Source organism: Psammomys obesus, unplaced genomic scaffold, assembly GCF_907164565.1.
Source record: "Psammomys obesus unplaced genomic scaffold, mPsaObe1.curated_primary_1811, whole genome shotgun sequence".
NCBI lineage: Eukaryota > Metazoa > Chordata > Mammalia > Rodentia > Muridae > Psammomys > Psammomys obesus.
The window spans coordinates 14,630,657-14,657,060 of record NW_026596131.1 but is presented as its reverse complement, the minus strand read 5'-3'; the positions used below and the strand labels follow the sequence as shown (position 1 = coordinate 14,657,060).

Here is a 26,404-nt window from a genome sequence, read left to right as displayed (position 1 = left end):
CAGCTGGGCACGAAGGGACGTGCTTTCCTCAGCCCCCAAAAGACAGCCCTGAGGAGCACACACTCCCCTCTGCTGTGACAGGCATGGACTTGGGAAGCAGTGCTGTGGTCCAACACAAAGGGTCTGCATGCATGGCATGCTTCCGTGCATCACGTGTAAATTTGTGTGCCTTGCTCCTCTGCGGTGGTCTGGGCCATTTTCACTTTCTGCCAGTGGCAGCTTCTGTGGCCTGATGTCTCCCTCTCCGGGGACCACTTTCCACACTCTCTCCCCATATTCTGGCCACAATCCCTATTTGAGGGCCACCCTCACAATCAACATCCCCATGTTCTTCTCTCGGCTGTCTTATTCCATCACTACAAACACATGTGCTGAGGATGCACACAAAGAAAATAAAAGATTTAAAAAACAAAAATAAAGAAAAAAAAAAAGTGTCCACCCACCATAGTCTATACCTCCTGAGGCTTCCCTATTGGCCTCTGTTCCTCTGAGAGCTATCAGTCATAGGCACCGTTATTTCTGTGTTTTCCACTCTTGCTGCTTGCACTGAAATGCCCCCACTACGGCCCCAGAGCCCAAGCGAAGGCTGGAAGGTCCCCCTCAGCCCTTATTTCCCATGGCCTCTCCCAGCAGCCACCAGCAGATCACCCCTCTTCCCAGGAACTGTTTTCTCCCAGCTGGTATTTAAATGTTAGTTGTCTTCCTACCCCCTCTAGTTCTGGGCTGACCTCAGACTACTCCATGGGATCAGGTTCATACACTCTGTGGCTCTGGTCATGGTCATTCAGGGCCTTTCCCATACTTTCCAGAGCTAAATGAGTCTCCTAAGAGACTCTGAACTCCATAAACTAATGCAGAACTCTCTCCATGCAAACTTCAGCACTGCAGCCTTCTCAGCTCAAAGACTGACTGCTCCCTTCTACCTTACCCAGCAAGTTCACCTTTACACTGCCTCTCCCCCTACCCCTACTCTGTACTGAGGCCTAGCGCAAAGGCCCCATGCTGACTTGGAAAGCACTCTGCCACTGAGATGCGGCCCTGCCTCACCTTTAATTCTCTTTGTTTCTTACATCTTACACCCGATTCATAAGCAAACTGGTCTTACTTTCAGAATTTGAGGTATGTACGACCTCCCCTTCTGTTACTGCCATAAGTCCAAGCAACAACACCTCCAGCCACAGCCACCTGGACTGTCGCTGCCAGCTCTGCTCAGCACCTTGACAGAGCCACACATAGCCACCTGGGTGATATTTTCTTTATTACCAGGACTTTTTACCTGAGTGCCAGACACTCTCTGCTTCTAGCCCTCAGTGGCTCCCTCACCCTCAGAAGAGCTAAGATCCAGGAGTCCTGCACAGGGTGCCTCTCTGCAGTGGCTGAGTGTCAAGTGGCCACTCGCCTTCCACAGATCAGGTGGACGCGAACAGCTGCCACCCTTGGACACACAGCAACAGCCAAATTCATCTCTTTTCACTCATAAATACAAGACACAATAATAAGACCATCACAAGCCAAAAAAGAATAATCAAAATGAACCAAAAGAAAATAATTATACTGGATGATATACAGATAACTTAGAAACATGGGCGGTGTCTTATTAAAACCCTCAACAACATCAGTTATAAATTCAAGAAGAAAATAAAGACAGCACGTAACAGATGCTCCCTCATGCCCTTTCTGCCTACAATAAGTCATGGTAGCAGAGAAAGAGAATGGAGGACCTGCAAGGTATACCTTGCAGGACAGAGGCAGGCAGGGCAGGCAGGTCCCACAGCACCAGACCCACACATGCTAATGCTGGCTCCATGACTGTCACACAGCAGTTGCCCAGAGGACACAGCGAACAAGAAACTCATTTTTGACAGGTAATCTAAGGATGAATCTTGGCACTCAGAGTGGCTACCACCGATGGTGCCACCACGCGGGAACTGAGGCAGTCGGGTCACCACGGGGGAGAGAGCAGCCTGGGCTAAACCATTTGAGAACGATGACGACGTCTCAGGTGACACGCAGTACCATAGCATTAATCGTGAGCACAGTGAACTGCCTGTGTTCCAGACTCCAGACTGGCCATGCTACGGCCTTATCTATGGCTTTTGCAAATGAGGCTAACATTTTAAGAAATGAATTTCTTAGTCTGTAGGACATGTATTTTAAGAAAACCTGGTTAATTTTGTCAAAGTTCCTAGTTACAGTGAGCAACATGTGAGAGCACACACTTGTGCTCACACCCAGGACGCCCAAGTGGAAAGCAGAGAAGATGGGTCATTCATACCCAATGATGCTAGAAAACCCGGCCTGTGTCTGAGGGGAAAAAGAGTCGATGTGCTGTAGGATTAGACCTCATGACAATGTCAGACAAGAGCACAGCACACAGGAAGCTTCACGGAAAATGCCTTGTAATGTATCACCAGCAGAAGGGGAAAAAAACATCACAACTGGGGATGAACTTGGACAGGCTCTTCCTCCAACACGACAGTGCTTGTCTTCATCCTCAAACTCCAGCCAAGCTCACCAAGAACTGCCTGTGTGTCAGTCCCGAAGTCACCCTGAAGGAGTTCAGGATGGAGTCCTCCTGGGACAAAGCTGAATGCAGTGTCCTCTGCAATGCGAAGCCCAGCTGTCCCCCAAACCTCAATAACCCACCTATCAGAACAACAACAACAACAAAGAAACACTTGCATGGTTTTCACTCCAGCTATACGTGGTTCTCCGCAGAGAGAGCTGCAGCTACCACAGCCACTGCTATGACAAACAACACACAGACCATGGCACTGAGGATCTTCTCACAACATGGCTGTTCCAGCTTATGGGCCAAGGGTGCACACCAGGACTGAACACATTCCTTCCTTGAGTTGCACTCGGATGGTAGCAGGGGTCCCTTTGGATGCATGGCATGGCTACAACGTCACTGAATTTTCAGGAACATGTCCACTGAGGCAGGGAGCGTGGAACATGGGGTGGAGCGGAAGAGCAATGAATGGTGTATGCGATGTGGCTGTCAGATAATGTTCTTGTTAGATGACCCAACGGCCATTTCTAACAGCATTCTCCCGTTGTGGTCCACCCTATCTGTCCAGTCCCTGGCATGGCTCCAGAGAAAAGCCTACATTCACTTTCTAATGAAGGAGGCAGAGGTAGGCAGCAGCACTGCATCTGTCCCTCCTCCTCCTGGAGACACAGAAGAACCGTCTGGAGCTGTGGTGAGCAGACAGCAGTCAGGAGTCTAAAACATCAACAGAGGATGCCGAGAGGAAGACTGGGAAGCTCCTGAAGGCACTACTCAAGAAGCAAGTCATTTGCCTTAGAGATCGTGTTGGTGAAAAAGGTAAACTGTAATCTGCCTAAAATCCAATTGTGAGCTTTCACTGCATCAGTTTCCAGATGCAAATGCTGTGGGCCCAGGGAAGACTGCTGCCATCCAGCCTCCTGGGCTTGGCACCTCGGTTTCACTGGCAGAACAAAGCTGAGAACAAGAACAAGGAGCTGAGTCTACCACAGGTGTGCCTGGAGCTTCAGACCAGCAGCAGGAGCAGTGGAGGAGCAGTGCAAGGGGAATCCAGGGCCTGTGAAGTGCGAGGTCTCTAATGCAAGGGAAAGGAGGCTGTCTCCAGGAAGAGCAGAAACTCAAGTGGGGTCCCACACCCAGCCCTGCACTCAGTCATGTCTGTCATCTTTCAGAACCTCAACACACCAAGCACAGAGACTTGAACAGCTGGGGACAGGAGACAATTATAAGAAAAAGCATGGGTGACAAGAAGCAAAGAAAAAAGCCAGGAGCTCAGAGCTTTAACCATGGGAGCTCAGAGCTTTACTGACCACAGCTGCTAAGGCTTGGAACGGACCTGCTAAGGATATCACTGACAGAAGCAGGCTATTACTACTATACTAATGGGCTCTAAATCTGTATCTCTGCCCACAGATGGGCAAGATGAACTCAAAGACCTCAGCAGAGGATTCTTTATACTGTGGACAGTGACAGAAATGCACAAGAGATAGAAGTGCAAAAAGGAAGTGGAAAGCCTGGCCATAAATAGGACATCCACGTCACTCCTTCCTCCAGACCCAAGACCCAGGGACTACAGAGAAAGAGGAGGTGTAAAGACTGTCAGAGCCAGAGGTCAGGGAAGACTTGAACGAAAGTGTCTTCTGGACATGAACTCACAGCAGCTGTGGTTACCTGCACAAAATCAGCCAGTCAACAGCCTAGCTGGAGCGGGTAGGACTGACAAGCTCTAACCCCGAAATGAGGAGCCACTGAGAGTCAACAGCTTCCAGAAGTGGAGAGTGAATTTCCTTTAAGATATGGCCCACGGTAGGTTGATAAGTATGGCTCCATATCCCAGAGTACTGGGCAACACAAACTGCACTCATGGGGAGACAGGGAAGCGAGGAACTGAGCTGAGAGGTTGCTGAATATGAGCAAACATTGTATGACACTTTCAAGGAATCAAGTCCAGCGTAGTCCCAGCACTCAGGCAGGCAGATGCAGGAGGACCTCTCTGAGTTTGAAGCCAAACAAGTCCAGAACAAGTCAAGGCTACACAGAGAAACCCTGTCTCAAAAAAACCAAACCAAAACAAAAAATATAGCCAAGGTCACAAAGCATAGAGAAATCAAATATGGAACTACAATAGAGCAGCAGAGACAGAGGCCAAGGAAGCTGGGAACACAGATCCATCAGCTGAGAGGTGTAAAGTAGCACTCATTTTTAAAAACCCAACTTTATTTGGGGTGTTTAGGCCTCTACCTCCCTTCCAACCTCACAATCATACATAGGAGAGAAAAGGTTAGTGGAAAGAGGGATGCAGACCCCTTTATTTCTTCCAGCTGTTTAGGGTCGATAGGTCTTTGGGGGATGTGCCAATCTCCATCAACAGCAATCACAGCCAGCAGACTCCTCCAAGCTGCTGTGCCCAAAGCTTTTCTCTCTGTTTGCTCCAAACGACCACAGCGTCCATCTCTCTGGTCTCTCCAAACTGCTGCACGGCACACGCCAACAATGCACACTATGCCACGCTTCTGGGCTCTCCTACTTACATCCTCAGAGCATTAGGCCACACCCCTCTCTGTGCCCCAGGAGGCATTTTGAAGTAGGCCATTACCAGCTAGCAAAAGCCACACCCTACACTAGATAATTCTCAGCTGGGGAAAAACTATAGCCCAACTAAAATCTTACACTTGGGATTAAAACAAAAACATAATTACATAAAGTAACTGAGTTTCCAAAGAACCCAAAACTTCCATTACAGTCTCTTTCAAGCCCACAGCCAGATACAAAGAAACATTAATTACATCTGCCACAATGTATCTGCTCTATGAGGTCTCATCTGGTTCCTGATTCTCTCCCACCAACCATGTGGGCTTTATAGACCAAACACAGGTTGTCAGGGTTGATGGCAAGTACCTTTGCCCACTGCGCCATCTTGATGGCCCATTTACCTTTTCATTGCAACAGGGGTCTGAGTAATTCACCCAGGCTGCCTCTGAACCCACCATGTAGTCCAGGTGAGCCTTGAACTTGCACTGCCCCATCTTCGGCCTCTCACGTTGTACCACAGGCTTGGCTGCTGGGCTCTACAGATTCCACTAAAGAAAGTCCCCAGTGGCAGCTCTGCTTCTGGTTTGTCTAAGAATAAGAGCTTCTGCATAGACAACCTAAACAGGCGATTCAGAAAGGAACAGGAGGCACACCCCTCCAGAGCACAGGAAGGGAAGAGGCACCTGCTGACAGTGGCCTTGCCTGTCATTACAAATGAGCTTACAGCAGGGTTTTAAAAGTGACATACTATTTTAGTCAAAATTAAAGCACTTAGTTTTTTCTTTTCAAATTACAAAACGATATGATATTAAAAAAAAAAAAAAAACATAAGGAAGACTCCTAAGTGACAGATCTATATTTCCTGGCTCTGATGAAGCTTCCGTCTGTTGCAGTAACTCACGTTTGCTGTTATGAAGCTGCCTTCTTTACCTACAGTATTCCTCTGAGAGAGAAATACACAGCAACCAAACCCCAGGGCCCCAAGGCAAGCACTACACCACCAGAAAATGAAAGCAGATAATCAACCCTTAAAATTTATGTCACTCATGTGTGTGTTTACACTTATTATTTGGGGGCTTGTGGTCCAACCAGCCACTTTCTAGTGTTATATTTAATCATTTTTACTCTCGCCTGCCCTCCCCCACACTGCACATACATTCCCCAACTGGATGTCGGCTGTCACAAGGACAGGCAGAAAGCTTGGGGATGCTGTCATTCCCATCCAAGTGCAAGCCAGAACCCTGCATTCCAAACACTGGTCCAGACCACTCACTCCACGATTTCTATAGTGCACATACCACACAGCAAAAAGTATCAAAACAGACTGCAAATTTCAAAGACACTGGCCAGCTCCGCCACAGACAGAGTGTTAGTTCAGGTCTGCAGTTATGAAAACAGGTCCCACACAGCCTAGTCTGCCCCAGACTCTTGGTCCTTCCCCAAGGCAGCAGTGGAGTGCTGTGGTCACAGGCGTGTGCTACCACACCCAGGCTCAGAACACATTAAAAGGCTCAGACAAGCAATTACACAGGACTGTTCATCTACACAAGAGAACGAAATGACTGTCGAAAACACTGGGGTATGAGATGGGAGCCAATTTCACAGAATTCTGTGATTCTAATTTCTGCTGTTTCACACAGGAGAGTGAACAATGACCGCTAATAGTAACTGTGAAAGAGAAATGCAAGCTCAGTCTACACTGTAATTATGAAGAGTTAATTATGAAACACATGGCGGAGCACGGCACCTCCTTCCATGTACCATGTCAGCCAACATTTTCTCCATCTGATCTTCTTCAAGATGAATGAGTCCACTTAAGTGTGTGTGTGTGTGTGTTTTTTTTTCCCTTCGTCTTGGAAAAATGATGTATGCAAATCATTGTGTCGCACTTAATGAAATGAATAGCGTTTGTGCTGATTGATCCTTGGCAACATACAGAGAGACCACGGTCCCGACAGAGGAGCACCACAGTGCTGGGAAGTGGGCATTTATTAGGATGCTTGGGCTGTAATTGTGCCTCTGCTGGAAAGGCACAGGTCCCTGCCCAGTATGGTTAATTAACTAGCCTGATGGGCTGCTCACTTCCCTCACCAATCCACAGCTCTTTATTGACATTATAAATTGGGGGGAAGGAGAGAGTTTCTCTTTACAATATTTCTTTTTGTTATTTTGTTTTTGTTTTTTAAGACAGAGTTTCTCTGTGTAGCTCTGGCTGTCCTGGAACTCGCTGTGTAGACCAGGTTGGCCTCAAACTCACAGAGATCCACCTGCCTCTGCCTTCTGAGTGTTGGGATTAAAGGTGAGTGCCACCACAGCCTGGCCTAGTATTTCTTACTTGATGCCTAGAAACACAAAAGACCTCTTAGCATGTGTTCATTGCCTGAGCAAACCCAGACGAAGCAGCTGAGAGCCCAGCACTAAGCTGGTGACACAAACCCTGGTCTTTCCCTCTTCCTGACAACAAAACAAGAGGCTGGGGAGCAATGCTGTGGCACTCAGGTCACCGCTCAAGGGGAGAGAGTATTCTATTTATCAGTCACTCTCCTGCCCGCTCCACATAAGGACTAAATTTAAACATATAAAAATGTTAAACAGTAGACATGTTAACTTTAAGTTCTACGAAACAGAATTTCAAATTTTGTTGCTGACTCATTCGGCATTCTCCTCTGATGAAATGTGAAAAACCTAACAAACACATTAAAACTGAATAGACCTAGAAAGGCTTACAGAAACATACTGAAGGCCATTTTTTGTTCTGAGATTGGTTGCAGCACAGGAAATTCTCAATCAGAATTCATGAGCCCCCAGAGGCCACAGAGTGTTTCCACCAGTGCTTCTGTGCAGCCCACTGGATGGAGGCCTCTTAATTGAAACTGCCTCTTCAATTTCTCTTTAGAACTCACTGTTTAATTTAACCATCAAATATTAATTAAAACAAGTGGGCAAAATACCACTTCATTATCCAAGCAGCTCCCAGACTCTCCAATTCCTGACTATGGGCCTACCTAGCAGCTGTTTTGGTTTCACCATTTAGCTTGGTGGTTTGGGTGGAAAGACAGAAAACTTAAAAGAAAAAAACTGGACGGAGAACAAAGGATTCCTGTGGAAATAGAGATGCACCAGTTTTCCATAAAGCACATGCATCTGTGACAGTTCAACATTAGCTTAGAGAGCAAGGGCGCTGAGGTACAGGCCTCACGACTAACATCAGCAGCTAAGGTGCAGATTAAAGCTGCAACCACGAACAGTGGGTGTGCATTGGTAAATGAGCACCTGCCTACTGCTCACCAATACCCCACCTCAGCGTGACACACCATGATCCAGCTTCCCAGGCATCCTGCAGTACCTCACCCATGCCCCACGCATGCACACAAGCACCCTCGCACACACACAGGCCGCTGGCCTGAGAGCACCTCACCTCTAGCTCCTGCTCCCTCTGCAGTGCAAACTGCTTGAAGGACTTCACGATGAGGCCAGCGTTGGAGCAGTCGTAGACAAAGATGGAGGGGCTGCCCATCCAGGTCTGCAGGTCGTATATGGACAGAGGGATGTACTGAGTGTAGTTCTGGAAAACAAGCACAGGTCACCAATTGTACGTACGCGCCAATGACTTGGAGGCCAACAAGTGCCACACACTGGAGAAGACGGAGCATCTGCTTGTAGGCAGCCATCCCTCACTAGCCACATCCCTCCACTGCTGTGACATCTTACTCCAGCAGTGCCACAGGAAGCAGTTGCTCAGGTTCGTGTCAGCAGCCTATGTACCCCGGATTCAAGTGTTCCCTGACACTGAGTGTGACCTCATATCCACTCTGCAGGCCCCTCCTCTCAGCCCCAGCCATGGCATATGCCCCGAGGCCCCTTTTCTGTGCTGCTCTGTGAGGCTAGCATACATGGGCTCTGGGGAGTTGAGTCTACTTTCCCAAGCTTTCCTCACTGACACTTCAATTCCAGAGTATTCTGTAAGTGGGTCTGGCTCTGTAGAACACATATGTTGATCCCAGAACAGTGCCATATTAGCACTAAGTGACAAAGTGATACACTTTTCTGGACACACTGTTCTGTTTACCTGAGTGCTGGTAGGTAACAGGAAAGAAAGTTCTACTCTAACACTTAAAATCCTCTTTCAAGCCAACATTTTAAAGCCATTATTCCAAAACAGAAACAAATCAATGCAACAAGAACAAGCTGCCCTGCGCTTACCCACCCTTGCCTGCACATCAACAGGGTAAATGGTCAGCCCAAGAGTTGGCTCCTGACCCTGGTCTGGGGTGCCCACGGCTCAACAGAAGAGAAGGCCGAGCAAGGCGCAGACAGGGAGTGTGCCGGTGGGCGGCAGGAGCTTGTCCCACACGGCAAAGAGTCGGCAGTCCTCTTGCAAGGACAATGCATGACACTGCCAACATGACCGTGCAGCCACCCCAGCGCCGGGAGACCACGCTCCAACCAGGCTCTGGCTCTTCCTGCAGATTGTTTACGACCACAGTACTCTGAGGGAGAACACCTAGAAATGGTCTCTCTAAACAAACACTCCCAGAAGGGGTCTATAGACACCAGTGCCCCCGTAACGGCTCTATACAGCAATGCCAGCCCCATCAAGATTCCCTGGGGGGCGGGGGGGGGTTCTCCTCTAATGGAATTTGACAATCAGATTCTAAAGTAAGTGCAGAAGAGAAATCACCAAAGTAGGGGAAAAGTCTAATAAAGAATAATGAATAGAGATTCACACTACCAGATATTAGATAGGCTATAAATTTATGTAATTACAGGCTGGTATTATTGAGGGCGAGACAAACAAATCAACAGAGAGAAGGCCCAGAAATAGACCCACATATATAATGGTAATGAAATGGCATTTTAAATCGGTAAAGAAAGAATGAATGATTCAATGGGTGATGCTGGAAAGTCTAACTAAACATTTGATATTGCCTCACAGTCTCTGTACCAAAAAAGCAGAGTGAATTTAAAACGTGTAAAAACAGAATATTTTTGTTTACTTAGGTGCAAGAAAAACCTTCTTAAACAAATCACAAATTTAGAGATCTAAAAGAAACAAGGGATGTAAACACACACATGACTGGCAGCTTCAGAAAGAGGCATAACAGAACTGACAACAAATTTATGTTTAGAAGGTGTGTGTGAGCTCCTGCTGCAGACCAGCAAAGGTCGGGACAGCAGCAAACGTGAATGGTGATGATCGGGAAGCCCAGTGCACCGGTGAACTGGGTGACAGTGAGCTGGGAAAGTGAGAGTCGATGTATCCACCCACCTCCACAACTCTATCTGCTTTTCCTCAGCAGAATGAAAAGGAAGATAAAAGATGAGAAATGCTTCATGATGGCAAAGATATGACATGAGTAAAAATTAATGAAAACATCTTGGAAGACAAAATTTGTCAGTGCTCATCAAATTTTAAAACCCTAGGCAATGGTGGCACAGACCTTTAATTCCAGCACTCAGGAGGCAGAGGCAGGTGGATCTCTGAGTTCAAGGCCAACCTGCTCTCTTCAGGACAGCCAGTCTTACAAAAAGAAGCCCTGTCTCAAAAAGCCAAAACCAAACCAAACCAAACTAAAACAACTGCACCCCATTTGTCAGCTTCCACATGTGCCTGCATTTGTACAGAAAATACTGGAGGGTGTTCAGAGTTTGTACTAGTAAGACTATGGCCCACGGTGGCCTGCTGTCTGTTTTCTGCCCTTCCATTATGCAGGAGAACCCTGGGTGAGGACATGGCATGTTCCTTTGCTGCTGCTACCCTCTTAGAGCCTGGCCAATGACACATGACTAGTGTTTAACATCCTTTATCCAATCTCCAGTGCTGTTCTAAATGCTCACCTTGGGATATGGATTCTGGCCAGTCCCACAGGACAGAGTCAAGGGAGGACAGGGCTAGGCTGAGAAGCCCGGGCCCTGAATGGCCCATAAGGGCTTTAGACAGAGACAAACAAATCTACTTACACTTCATACACCCTCATAAAGAAGCTTAACCCACAGCTCACCTGGACCTTCACAGAGCTCAGATGAAAGAATCAACACACATGCTAGTCAGGGAGGCGGGGCCTGTGGTCCTAGCTACTTGAAAGGCCGAGGCAGGAGGACTGCATGAATCCAGCATAGACAACAAACAAAAACAAAGAACCCTGACACAAGAGGCAGAGTAGGGCTTCTTAATGGTGTGTGTGTGACCCCGTTTATAGAAGCAGCACACCTCGTCATGTCAACGTTGCTCTGCATACCAAGACAACAAAGCAACTCCACGCTGATGAGTCAGCTGACCCTGCATGAGCACAGCCAGCACTCTGTGACAGGCTCTGTACTCAATGAGGGCACATCACAGCTACTCCTTTGAAGTATATGTTCTGTAAGACTCTTTACAAGGCAGGATGCACAGAGGCTGCTGGGACGGGGGAAGTGGCATGCCCTGGGACCTCAGTGACAGGCCTCCAGGTCCCTCCCAAGCTACAGTATATGAAAGGTCTCCCCAACTCTCCCTGGCTGGGGGCCAAAAGTAACCCTGCAGCATGCAGCGCTGAACTCCAGCAGGGAAGACTACAGCAGCCTGCAGTCAGGGCTTCACACCCGTCTCATGCACACTCCAGCCCCAAGAGGAGCGGGAACGCAGCACATCGAGTGTGCAGCTGCTGATGACAAGACACTGTCATCTACACTCTGTGCTCCAGGTGCACGCCCATAGCTCCCTCAAACAGCAACAGGCATGAAATGAAGCCTGCTCTTTACATTTGCCCAAACGGAAGGCTACATTTAAATTTCTAAATCACCAAGGTACTTAGTGTTGATTTATTAAAATAATGAAGGCCAGCTATATTAGGAAAACCTCCATCTTCCCAGGATACAGCACAAGGCAGAACTCTCCCATCGGTGTTTACTGACCCCGTGCCTTTAGTTATGAAGGACTTTTATGGCATCCCCTCCATGAGGGTGCCTCCCAGAGTGGATGGTGTAAATGCATCGATGCTCCTCTGCAGAGATGGGCCACGTGGGGAAGCCTGGCTAGAAACAGGACTGTGTATTGCACCATGCGCAGCAGCATTCTTGGGCAGAACCACTTGGTCCTCACCATCCAAAGGTTCTCCAGATGTTGCCAAATTCCCCCTTAAGGAAAACTTCTCTGGATGGAAAGGAAGACAGTTTCATCAAAACCAATTCAGAAGGCTGTGACCCCTGGGAGAGCAGAACCACTCTATTGAATCACCGTGAAGAGAATGACCCGTGGGAACTAATCCTCACAAACAAGCTCGTGGGGCTCCCAAGACCCATCTCAGAAAGAGAACCAGGGGTCTGTCAAGCCAGAATTAAGGCCCTGCAAATCAGCCAAATGTAACTGTAAGCATAGCTTTGGTGTCCAGAGAACCAACATCCAGTGGCAGCAGGAACTAAACCCAAAGCAGCCACATGCTCACTGAGAATATGCCTCTCTTCCTGAGCACTCCATGGCAGGCAGTGGCACAGGCCAGCATTCAGAAGCCCTGGGTGCAGCAGAGATTGGGGAACAGCAGGGGGCTATGAGCAGAGGGCTGGCTTCACACCCACAATGACTGAAAGAGCAGGGAAGCCCTCATCAAAGAGCCAGAAATGGGTTTAGATAATGTATTCATTACAGTCCACTTTCTCTGACAGATTATGTTAAGCACAGGGGAAAAGTCCACTTGCTTTATTGGAGTGCTGCTGCAGACTGCGGCAACTCTAACAGCAGCTCTAGCTGGAGAAAGCCCAGCTGTACAGTGCAGAGAGCACCTCCGACAAAGGCCCGGTCAACCTTGGGAACCCATGCACTGCACCCCAGGTAAGACTTCTGGGAGGAGTGAAGCTAGGCTCTGGTTTCAACCATGAAGCAGATGGCAACACCAAATGCCTCCCATGCCGGCACCGCCAAAACAACGAGCAGAGAAGGCAAAAGTGATCAACAGGCAGGACCACAGTGGAATGGTGGGGAAAGGGGATCCAGCTTTGTGAAGTGCCCTGAGGAGGGAAGCACGGGTGGCACAGTGGCATCCCCGCTGTTGCATCCTGGACACATGGGGAATTGAGGTTTGACACGCAGCAAAGGAGTACCATCAAGCCCTGAGGGAGTGCTGAGCCGTAGATGCCACTGTCCCACAAGCTCCTGTTGTGGCTGTTGGCTGTTGGAATTGGTACATCCTACTGTGTTACACTTCCCAAACCTTCTACCAGGTATGGACACTGGTGTGCAGAGAAAGACGCATTAATTGACGACATGGGGCTTGGGCATTGCATAACTCACAGGAACACCATCATGATTGCTACCAGTGGATCTTTCTAACACCTGTTAGATACTCTGGTGGTGGTTTTCTCACCACCAATGTCATGATGTCAGAAGCAGTTATTATGGGGGGGAGGTAAGATGGTGTCCCCATGCCTCTGGGGACTTAGCCTGCCTTCTGACTTCCCTAAAAATAAGCTTAAACAGCAGCTGGCTCACAGGTGACTGTAAGCTGTGGCCTCTGTTTCCCTCTCTTCCTCCCCTGCTTCTTTTCCTAGATGCTATATTTCAGAGAAAACAGGGTCCCTAGGTTTGCCAAGTCAAGAGCTCTTGCTCTCGGCAGCTGTGACGTTCCCACATTGCCCCTTCCTCATGCTTAAGTCCACCAATGAACAGATTCTCCTCCTCCATCTCTCTGATGTAGCTCCAAGCAGAGTTGCCTCCGCCTGAAACAGAAACCACGCCTTGGCCATCTCTTCAAGCTCACTCAACAGTTTCCTCCAATCCCACCTTCTTTTTATTTGCTGCAAAACTCACACTACACTAACGAGGAAGATAGACCATTCAAGAACGGCAGTAGAATTCTTGGTAGTTTAGCTCATTGCAGCCCCAAGTCTCTCGCTTCCCATTGCTCACTAAAGTTGGATTCGCTACAGCACACAGATGCTCAGATACAGACCCACATAGCACAGCTTAGCCCTTGCAAAACCGCACCCAACCCTGCCAACCACAAACATCTACAGCATTGACACCCATCACAATGAACACGCCAAGGGCTCACATCTTTGTTTCTAAGTGTGCTTCTTGGCTGGAACTAGCATCTATGTGGAAATGTCTCACAACAGAGTTGATTCCAGAGGGAATACTGTAGGAACTTGCAGCCTCTTGAAGAGAGAAGGCACTCAAAGAATGATGGACACATCAAAAAGACTACATGTGGTATAATGTGAGAATCAAAGTACTTTATACAATTAGAAGAAAAAGAAGGAGGAGGAGGAAGGCGGAGGAAGACAAAGACGACAACAGGACAGGCACTATCAGATGCCAGAGCCATCCTGAGGCTGGGGGCCCAAGATGGAATAATTTTATAATAGAAAAACCATATTATTAGACCATATCACAAACAGAAAGATTCACCTGAGCTCACTACTAACCAATTGTGAGGTAAATGAAAAGAGGGTAAGTCCAGCTAACAGCCTAAAGAACAGAAGACAGTGGATCCCTGCAGAGCGCAGAAGAGGTATGAGACAGTGTTTGCAGACATGCAGCTTGTGCGTGGCTTCCACATGTCTCTGTGTCCACTGATGACCAAGGAGCAACCAAAGCAGCACTGGCCAAGTGAGGAGGTGGCACCACTAGGAAGAGTGAGCACTACCCACCAGAAGAACAACTGTGGAGGCAGTTCTCTCCTGCCACGACAGTCCTGGGGAGACAGCACAGGCTACCATGGATGGCAACAAGCACGCTTGTGATTATTCTTAGTTTGTGTGTTTGTTTTACAAGACAGGGTCTCTCTGTATAGCCCTGGCTGTCCTGGACTCACTGTGTAGACCAGGCTAGCCTTGAACTTACAGAGATCTGCCGCCTCTGCTGGGATTACAAAGTGTGCTGCACCACACCCGGCTCCACTGATTATTCTAGCCCACCTTCTCACAATATTTTTTATTTTACTTTTAAAACGTAACCTTAACCAACAAGTATGTGTGTCTCATGCAGCACAGGGCAACATTTCAGCACTCGTAGGTGGTGCGCAGAGGCCGATCGCACCACTGGACAGGCAGCACCACAGACAACCGAGACCCCGCTTGCTCTTTGATGGGTTAGCTGGCTTGCTGTCGGGCAAAGGTACTCTGCTGTGCTGTGGGCATCACAAGTTACTTCCCTGCCGCCCCGCCGCTCCTGACCCCATCCCTGCCTCATGCTCTAGTGAGCCCAGTTCTTCCTGCTTCTTCCAGGTCAGGCTTTTAGCTTCAACACCTAAGTATGAGCATAAGGCCCTTGTCCCTCTGGCCAGATGCTAGGCTGCACTCTGCTACATTGTGGCACAGGACAGTTTCCATCTCTGGGCAGTCCCTGCTTCCCCTAACTTTTAGGCAGTTACTCAGCTCATGCTGCACAGGAATGACCTCCACCTACCTCAGATCAGGAGCTACTTATAGCCCAGTTCCAGCAGGTCCTGAACAGCACCTGCACGTCACCAAGGCTGCCCAACGCCCTGAAAGGGGGCAGCAGGGATACAGACACAGGTTTCTACAGCTTTCAGCTGAGGAACACTGTGGGGTCTGTTGGAGCTGAGCTTCTCCAGAAGCTGGGATGATGTTCCGCTACGAGAAGCAGAAGCCCTCCACACGTCACACAGCAGTACCCAGCGATCAGTCATCTTACTGCTGGAGCCTGCGGCTCAAGGCAGACCCTTCTCCACCACGCAGGCTCAAACCATCCTGGGCCTGACTGAGCCTTGCTTATCAGTCCTGGTCTCCCTCAAGACTGATACCATAGCCTTTGTTCTATAGTGTTTGTAAGGTGGAAAATGCTGATTTGCTACAGAAACTGTGAATGTTACCATCCACAAGCACAGACAGACATTTCTTAAACATACAACTTTTACTTAAAGAAAATTCCTGTCTACAGAAAGGCCTAATTTTTCTTTTTTCAAGGACTTTTTATGTGTAGGGCTGTTTTGTCTACAGGCACGTGTGTGTGCATGCAGTACCCACAGAGAGCAGAAGAGGGCATCAGATCTCACCTGAAAATGGAATTACAAACCATTATTAGCCACCATGTTGGTGCCGGGAATCAAATGCTGGTTTTCTGCAAGAGCAGCCGATGCTCCTAAGCCCTGAGACATCTCTCCAGCCTCAGAAGCCCTGATCTCTAAACACCATGCTGCTATGTGTTCCCAGAAGGCTGCCTTGGCATGAGCTTGGGAACATGTGAGGCAGCCTACAGCCAGCAGGGCAGAGTCTAGTCCAGCTGACAGCCTTACACCGTACAGCAAAGCCACCATGGACCGACACAGGATACATGCACTTTTTTTCTGTCTTCCACTTATCCTTTTATTTATTTTTTCACTCAGCACAAATTTACGAAAAGACGGATTCTTTACAGAAAAAAATAAGACCAAAAACAACCCACATGTCAGCAACAGGGGAAAGGACCTGTGAACAGCAGAACATTTCCAAGTAGACTGTACGCCTGACCAAATCAACCTCAGCGCAAACACTAACCTGGATGAAACACCTAGCCGCACCACACTCGGTAACATGGTATAAAAAGTTATCCGCACCACACTGGGTAACATTTATTCAAACTCAAAACCAAGCAAGCCAGTGAGGCCCAGTATCTCTCACCTCCTCTAATACCTGAGAGGCTGAGGCAGGGGAATGGTGGATTTGAGACAAGCCTGAGCAATATAAGACCATGTCCATGCCAGAGTGACTTCCTATGAGCACGAAACTGAGAACTGTAGTTCCAAGAGATGGTTTGGTCAGAAAATAACCCTTTGGCAAAAAGAAAATACATCTTTAGCTCCAGTGTTGGAGAGCATGTTCTAGTGTCTGGATCTAGAACGCTCCCCATGAGGCCCACACGCTGAGCCTTTGCTCCCCAGTGTGGGGCACTGTGGGCCGTGGGAGCCTGTGTGGTCCTGCTCTCCTTCTTTCCTTGATGCAAGGCGAATGGCTCTCTTCTGCTAATGGCTCCACCACGCTGCGCTGTTCTGCCACAAGACCGAGTAAACAAGCTGATTGTCTTGGGTGCCTGTCACTGCCAGGTGTCAGATTTCTGCTTCCCTATGCATTGTGCCCATGTACGCACGTGTTCTATATATAACACGGCTGTGGTCTGCAGCTGCCAAGGCTCTTGGGACCTAAAGAAGAGTTGGGATGTATTTCTAACCACACATCCAGAAATTCCAAGAACAATAAATGTTATAATGAAGCTATGTGAAACCAGTATGTACAATTACATATTTTAAAAGACATCATTACAGTGCAGTAGCTACACACCTGGCTAAAAAACACTTAAGCACACAAGTAACCAAAGCTCAGGGCATTCAAAGCTACCCAGCCCTTCTTTCCTCAGACAATGCCGCCTCACAGGGGCAGGTCACACCTGAGGGCTGTGCAGAAGAAACTCAAAATCAAACACCAGCACCAACTCCACTCAGCAGGGGAGGGAATATGGTACAATGGGATGGCTGCACTTACAAGCATAAATGAGAATGGGAAAGCAAGCTTCCTATGATAGGAACAGCGATAACATTTAACATTTAAAAGAAGAAATCACAAGGGAAGAGAATAGACCCATAGCATCTGCAAAAGCCCCACAAGGCCAAGATGCCCACAAGGCCCAAAAGGCCCACAAGGACGGGCCTGGGGATGGGTGAGGCTGTCATCATCTACACCTGCAGAGGTGAACGTGCAGGCAAATGAGGAGGAAAGGATACGTCTTCAGACCAGAAAACGGGAAAAGGTAGAGAGGTGAGGGTCTGCTACAGCAGACAAGAGAGGCTGGGGTGGCCTAAGCACAGTGTCCACTCAGGCCCTAGCTCCCTTCTCAGCCAGAGGATGCTGGGCCAGCTGTTCTGCAAATGTTGTTTTAATGGTTCTAGAAACATCTTTTTGTTTTAAAGCTTAAAATGTGGGTGAAGGTAACTATACCTTTCAGCACCAAGGAATTTCTTTAGAAATGTAAAAGGAAAAGACAAAGCCTGAAGTTTCCAGGCTTTCTCTAAAGAAATAGAACTTTTGCTGATGGCCTTCCACCACTGTAAGCAGATGCAAGATGCTAGGAATTCTTAAAAAAAAAAAAAAAGGAAAGGGGTCAAGTTCACAATAAAATTAAGGCCTTTGTCTTGGACTCTACTGCACTCCCACAAAGTAACAATTTCAACAAATGATGATTTCTGGTGTGAATAATGCAATCATAAAAGTCACAAATAAAATTTTCCAACAAATGCAAATTTAAAAACCTCTATGATCTGTCTTTCAATAGAAGCAGCAGCTGTCTGCTCCATACCAGAGGAAGGAGTGGCATCTATTCACCCAATAGTGACAATGTCATATAAAAACACAGAAACTCTATGTGCTTTTGTATGTGTGTGTCCATGTTTATATGTGTGCATGTGTGATCCTGAGAACAGTACCTGTAAGCTGCTTGTCGAGTGCATGGTTAGTGAACTATCAGAAAGGAAAAGCAGAAGCAGAAACAATGATGTAAGCACCCTCAGCCTTAAGGACTCTAAGGCACTGAAGCTCACTCGTGACCACACCATGGCAGTCATTGAAGCCATGTCTGGCTTACAAGTAGTACTCTGCGATGCCCATCCTCTCCTGCCGCTGGCTACTGAGCATCCAGAGAACAACTGTGGGAGGGAGCTCAGTCTCCAAAGCATCCTCAGAGAGCAGGTAATGCAAACAGGGCCTGCAGCAGAGACCAGTTCCTGGTCCTGCAGCGCTTCACAGGAACCAGGCTGAGAGGCAGCCCCTCAAGCAGCGTTAAGAGTCCAGGTACCAGGGCCAGGCCTTTACAGCAAGAAAGCTTTTCCTGAGAACTCATCACTTTCCCTGTTAAAGGCCCAAACTTCATACTGATAGCTGAGCTGCACCTCCCTATATCAATGGAGGCCCCTACTTAGCTTCCTCCTCATTTTTCCTCCTGCTTCCTCCCTCTCTGTCTTAAGAGTGTTTTCTGCTGCTACGACAGATGTTACCAGCTGGGTAACTGGTGAGGAAATGGCCCTACTTTCTATCGGCTGGCACCTGCTGAGGCTTCTTCCTGAAGTTCAGACCTTCCTTTTTACAGAGCCACATGAACAACAGGGCCCACCTTTACTTATGTTCCAAAGGCCCCACTGGTACCCCTGGGGACCTTCCCCTGGCTCCTGGATCTCACTCTTTCTTCAGGCCTAATCACCTGCCCTGCGTCTCACAGTGTGCACTCACAGCCTGGGGCCAACATGCCACCCAGGCACAGATGAGCTCCAACCCCTTCTTGGTGCTTCAGCCTGGCCCCACCCAGGTTTCAGCTGCTCCCTCCACCTTTATCTGTAGTCCATCACACTGCCTACCACTGACTTCCTCAACACTCAACTTTACTCTGGTGGCTGGATTCAGTGTATCCCCATTGTTGCCCTGTAATGGCTTTCTTTCCTCTTGGTGTCTTCCCAAATGTACCTCTCAGGCAGCGGGTGTGTGTGTGTGTGTGTGTGTGTGTGTGTGTGTGTGTGTGTGTGTAATCCCAGGAGCCACCTAGCCCCATCCCTTCCTCCAGTAGCCTGTCTGGTCTTCTATCCCTTCTAATCCTTAGTGTGGACACCAGGTTCTCACAGCTCAGTGTGCTTTGTCTTCCTACACTACAAGCTGTGCTGTTCATCGCACAGTCTACCCCTTTCTCTCCCAGTAGAGGGCTCCAGTTGGTTCTCATTTTTGAGGACAGTTGCTGACTCCCCTCCTGTAGGAGTCTCTGGGCAGGTGGGGAGCTCACTGCTGAACTGGGCTCTGCTCCTGTCTCAAAGGGTCATCCATCTTCCCGGCATCACCCTAACTTGTCAAAACGCAATCAGCAGTTTTTCTTTAACTTGACTTACAACTAGCGGGAATCAATCTCTGCTTTTAGTGTGGTCACCAGGATGCCTAATCTCTTTCTGTCCACAGCGGTCAGACACTGAGAGAGATACTGTGTGAGATAAACACTGTGAAGAGCAGGTCCGGTCTTTGAAGGCATTTCTGCCAGCAGGTATAAACTGAATGTAAACAAACACCCTAAAATTATCCTAAACTAAACTGTAAAGCCAAGAAAACTCCAGAACTCAGTGCACCAAAAGAGGTGCGCTGAGACACAGCCTTCCCCTAGATTGAAGTGGCTCCAGCTCTGCAGGCAAGAAAGTGAATTGGCTCTGCAATGGGTGCACAGGCAAAGATCAGAAACCGCTTCTGCCATGCTGGACTCAGCAGAGCAGAGAAAGGGATATGCTGCGTGCGTGGGTGAGTGTAGCAGCGCCACTTGACACGTTAGGTGATCAATGGCAGATCTTTTCCATTAAGACTTCTTTTAAATAGGAAAAAATATGCTCTACCTGTAGTTTTCTTTTCGACAAAGTTTAACTATCACTCTTCAGCATTGTTTTAATTTAGTGAATACTGAAAAGGTGTTCAGACATCCAGTTGCGGGGAGGTTGTTTTCTTCTTCTCGTCTGTCCATCCTGCTGTACTTTCAACTGATATTGAGTGCGGACACACACGCGGTGCCTGCTTGCCGGTAGGAAATGCCTCGCTCCATCCCCAGTGGCTCTTCTCACGGTGAAGTCAACTTGGTGAATGTTAATACGAGCACATATTTCTATGGGTGACTTTGCTGTGAAGAAATGACTCTCTTTACTTGGACCAGACTTCAGTTATAGCTACACTTCTGTGGATGGCAGATTTCAACAGGCTTTCTTGATTCTGACATAAACTCACAAAGAAGGGAAGAGGCTACATCAGAATCTGGATGCTCTAGGAAATGGCCCTACTTTCTATCAGAGTAACTGGTCTGAGCTCTTCAGTGATAAAATCAATGTCCACTATGAATAAAGACAACAAGCCACAAGCTGAAAATACCTACACATCCATATCTGGTTAAGGACAAAAGTCTAAAAGGTACAGGGGATTATTAAAGGTCAACAAGCAAGGAAGCAGCTTCAGGAAGCAGACGGGGCTCGCAGAGCAGCTGTTCAGCACACAGGGCCTGCGGTTCCACCTAGCAGGGTAAAACAGACCTGAGCAGACACCTTAGCAAGGTAGGCAACGGACCATGGCCAGACATATGAAGATATGCTGAGCAGAACTATAAACTCACCAGCAACAAGATACTACTACACATTTTGCAGAACGACTAAAATCCAAAAGGCTGACAAGGCCAATGCAGGCAGTAGTAGTGGAAATGCAAATGGGCAGACATCTTGCAGCAAAGTTTGGAGGTTCTTACGAAGCTAAATATGCTCTGACAGTGTGCACCAGCACTCATGAACTGAAGACCTAAGTCTACGTTAAACCTTAAGAATCGCAAGTCGGGAAGCAGAAGCCAAAAGACCCATGAGTTCAAAGCCAGCCTGGGCTGTATGAAAACCTGCCTCAAAGTAAATAACTCCTGAGCAGAAGTGTGAACAATATTATTTTTAACTGAGAAAAGAATCAGGAAGCACTAAGCTATTTCAGAGCTGAATGCGCAATGGAGAACTACCTACTGGTAAAAGAGAAAGAGCTCAGGTATCTAGCCATGGAGAGCCTTGGACACAGCTGGCTAGGCGAGCGAGGCCACTCTGAAAGGACACCTGCTCAATGACACCAACTACAGCACACACTGGAAAAAGATAAAGAAAAAAAGAAAAGGAGGAATGGAGAGAGGGAAGAGGAGCAGAAAAGAGCAGTGCAGAGGTAGAGCATGGGCCCTTCTAGGGCAACGCGTGAGCTCTGCCTGACACTAATGCTGGGTGAGTGGCAAACACATCTGTGAGAACTACACTGCCCAACGCCAACAGGGAGCCTTAGCACAAAGCAGGACACAGCAGTAAGAGCATACTGTAGTGGCCCATCAGTCCTGACAACTAGAGACAAGACTGCTCACTGTCTGTACAGAAAGCATTGCACACGTGAAGGCCTACCAACGACCAAAGGAAGGAAGTTAAACCTTTTCTTTAAAAGCAGCCAGACTCAGGGGGACCAGAAGGCTAACGCACAGTAAGAGGCCAGTCAGCCTGGAGAGTGGGCACAGGAGGGAGCCCTGGCAGAATCTGTGGGACACACATCTGTGGAGAGAGATGTGAGTATGGCTCTGTGCAACAGAACATGACACCCACTCAACAATGTGCTCAGGCAGAGAACACCCTTGCTCCCTGCATCATGAGGGCTGACGAGTGTGCAGGGACACTCCATTCCACAGAGCACACACAGCATGTGATGTGTTACTGCTATGCCTACCTTCTGGAGGGCTCCTGACTGATAAAAGGGACATACGCCCCTTGTTAGAATAACCAGAACAGAAAGAACACCTGTGTGCTTGGCCCAAGAGCAATATACTGCACCCCCACTCCCTGGACACACAAGGTGGCAAGGGATAGTTTGAGCAACAGGTGTTAACAAACTCAACCCCTCTGCTGAAATGTTGAACATGTTGAAAAGAAATGAACACCTCCTTCTAACCATGAAGGACCAGCAGCCAGAGACCATACAACAGTCTGGCCCTGGGCAGGCAGTCAAATGCTTCAAATCTCACAAATACCACGTAAGTCTGCAACAAGAAGGAAAATTCCCTATTCATTTTCTCAGGCCACAGAATATTGATTACTTGGGCCAGAGAAACACAGGAGAAAGAAAAATCCAGGAAAACCTCAGGGAATACAGATTTAAAACAAATAGCAGCAAGTGAATTAAAGCATGTATGAAGCAGATGATATACATTGAGGAATAAGCCATCCTCAGAACAAGTGTGTGGCATTTAATACAGAGTCACTAGGTATCATGTAGTATCTTACCAGATTGAAAACAATGACTTTAGAAAAGTCAACATACATGCATAATTAAAACAAAAACAAGTAGAAATAGATCTTCCTTAATCGGCATACACCACCACAAAGGCTTCAAAGGGCCAACACTTACTCATGGTTCACTGACATCAAAGTAGGGATCGTTCTTAATCTGATAAATGATTGTTTCCATCCTTCCTGTCCCCACAAAAAGCCACCTGCAGACCTCACAGGGACAAAGTACTCGCCAAGAAGCCACAAAACAGACAAGGTGCCTCAGTCACTGTTTCCTTCCCTCGAAGACCAGTACCGGAAAACAAATACAATACATACAGGCACAAACAAGAAAGGGTTTGCAAATGATATAATCTATAAGGAAAAGCAATGGTACATATTGAGAAACTTTTTGAATCCATAAGAGTTTGGAGAAGGGCCGTCCCACATACCCCAGTAAGGAAATTAAGAAACTTAAACTCTTGTGAAAAAAAGCTATACCATATACTGACAGACAATTTAAAAGATCACAATCTGAAAGATTTAATACCGCAATGATCATCTGTGGCCATGGACATGACCTATTCCAACAACGATTTTTTTAGTCTTACCATTTACTTATTCATTTCTTTATTTGTGTGTGGGGGAGAGAATGTATATACGCCACATGTATGCAGGTGCAGGGGGTCGGGAGAAAGAGAATGTTTAGGCCATATGTATGCAGGTACCTGTGGAGGCCAGAAGTGAGGAGTGAATCCTAAAGCTAAAGTTACAGGTGGCTGTGAACCACAGCGTGGACACTAGGAACTGGTCCTTTGGAGAAACAGCAACTGCTCTAACCATGAGCCATCCCTCCAGCCACACAAGTCTGCTTATGGAAACAGATGAATGAATTCCGTATTTTCTTATTAGACCGAAAGGCCAAAACTAACCAAAATACCAACAAGAAGAACAAAGGGTGCTAGGTTTTCCCTAACTAAAAAGCACTCTGAAAACCAAGATATCTGGATGGCACAGAACAGAGCAGACTCAAGTCAAAGCTGGCATGAATGCTGAGGCAGCGGTGAACTGTAAGGACAAATGTGGATTCCACCTCATGCTTTACATTAAAGGCCCAGTTATAGCTGATCAAAGCACAAAACATTTTTTTGTGGGAGGAGGAGGTGGTTCAAGACACAGTTTTTCTGTGTAGGCATGCCTGTCCTGGAACTCACTCTGTAGACCAGGATGGCCTGGAACTCACAAAGATCCGCCTGCCTCTGCCTCTCAAATGCTGGGATTAAAGGTGTGCACCACCACCACCTGGCTAAAGCACAAAACTTTGAGGAAGGCTTAGGTGAGATACAGCTACTCCCAGAGCGAACAGCAAGTATGACCAGTTTGGCATAAAAACTATCCATCACAGGACACTGCCAACAGAATGAAAAACAAGTCATAAATTTAGAGAAGACACAGTTCATAGGATGATGAAGTTTCTGTGTAGAATATAAAGAAGTCCATCAACTAGGTAAGATAACAGACGACAACCCAAGAAGAAAGGCCGTGGCCAGCCGTCAATCAACAGGACTCATATTCAACAGGTTCCAGGGAAATCTGAGTTGGCACAATGTACCTTTTCCAAGTGCGGCCATTACAGTGAGGAAAGAGGCATCCAGGGCAGAGAAAAGACCTATGAGACAGACGCTGCCCTGCACACCAGGGCTGAGGAGGGGACAGGCAGAACCAAGCATGCCATACACCACATGCCACGAACTGAGAAGATGCCTAGCAGCACTGGTGGTTAGCCAGGAAACAGAGGAAATCACACAGAGAAGACTATGGGGGAAGGGATCCAATCAACCGAGAAGAAATACTCTATACTCAATCCTACTCCACCAAATTCCAGACCCAGTGTCCGCACCTGAGGGAATCCTGATCTACCAAAAGACACAAGACCCTGTTATCTTCACCCACAGGATGGTCCCATGTTGTGGTTTGAATCTGAAATGTACCTCTTGTGTTTCAACAGGTGGTCGGCAACTGGCAGTGATGTTTTGAGGAAGCTGCAGACACGGGCACTGGCGGAGTGATTTGCGGTCACTGGGGTAGGGTTTGGGGGTTATAGCCTGGTGCCACTTCTGGCCCTAGCTTTCTGCTGCTGGATGGTACTTTGTAACAAACAGCAGCTGAACACTTCAACCAGCATGAAGTCACTTGTTACCTCATCTCCCTGCCAGGAGCTAGGGGGTGGCCTGGTGCATGAAATGTGTGCTGTATAAGCGAGCAGAGCTGAGCTCAGACTCCTGGCATCCACGCAGAAGCCATAGGCACTGGTGCGTGTCTATACCCCAGCTCTGTGGGCAAAAACTGAGAATTCTACAGGCTCTCTGATCAGGCAAACTAGCCAAAACAGCAAGCTCTGGATTCAGAAAAGACCCTGACTCAAAAAATAAGAGGGGGAGTTGCTGGGGGTTGGCCTGGTGCTATATATTCTGATGCTAACATTGACCCCTAAGATCTGGTGCTGCCCAGACCAGCATACACCTGTCCTTGTTGTGTAAACCTTACCTAAGAAATTATTCCTGACTGGTTAATAATAAAATGCCGACACACCTGAGCAGGGCAAATGAGGTACATGTGGCTAAGGTTTGAGGGCTTTAAGAACAGAAAGATCATGGGAGAAAAAGACAGGTACCAGAGGAGGAAGGAAGAAAAGAGCCTTAATGAATATGATGGAGAAAAGTACATGGACAGATCGGCATAGATGGTGAAAACTGGCCCAGATGAAGAACATAAGCAAGTATTTGGGGATTACAGATGGGAGGTAGCCATGACAGAAACTGTTAGAGCAGATGTCATGGGATGGGGTGTTGGGAGGTGAAGATAGTTTAGCAGATGGTAGCTGGCCTGCCCCGGGTGAGAGAAGGCTATTCTAAAATTTATGGGGTATGTGAGTGTGTGTGTGTGTGTGTTATTGATTATAACAGCAAGTTAGATAATACCGCCATAATAATTACAGGGCTAATAATAAACATTATTATACCATTTGTTAATTTAACCACAACAGGTAACAATGCAGAAGACAGCCAATTGACCTCTGGCCAAGCACACACATACCCAGAACACACACACCAGATTTATGTATATTATAAATTATATTTCCTTCATAAGCTACAATAAATCCTTTCTCCCTGAAAGGATTCTGTCTGCAGACATAATCTAATCTGAGACGGCCAGCGAATGAGAAGCGTGGCTTCCTCTGTGCCCTCATGTCAGTATGCAGACGGGGGGTGAGAAGGGCACAAGCCTGAGGACACACAGGGCTCCAGAGTCTCCTTCCTGAGTGCACGGGGAGGCCCTGGTGGTCCATGACACCACAGTCCTTTAAATCCTACCTCTTTCTTAACTAAATAGCAAGATAACTTAGCAGGTTGCCTCCAACCTGACAACCTCAGTTCAGTCCTAAGTACCCGAGTGGAAGGAGGGAACTGACTCCCCAAAAGCTGTTCTCTGCCCTGCACATGCATGTTATGGCACGTGTGTACCCACCGCCAGCCACACACATAATGTGAATGGGATCTGTGACCAGACATGGACAGAAGATACGACCTGTGGCACCTAGACCACATGAGGAGGCCTA

General features: G+C 47.7%; 1 protein-coding gene across 1 annotated transcript in view; it reads right to left on the bottom strand.

Annotated features, from left to right (window-relative positions):
- Window positions 1–26,404, bottom strand: part of Rptor (regulatory associated protein of MTOR complex 1) — a 238,570-nt gene that overhangs the window by 153,193 nt on the left and 58,973 nt on the right. Inside the window, exon 4 of the mRNA XM_055592285.1 lies at window positions 8,460–8,606. Coding sequence (XP_055448260.1) covers window positions 8,460–8,606 — 147 coding nt within the window. The remainder of the gene's footprint in view (window positions 1–8,459; window positions 8,607–26,404) is intronic.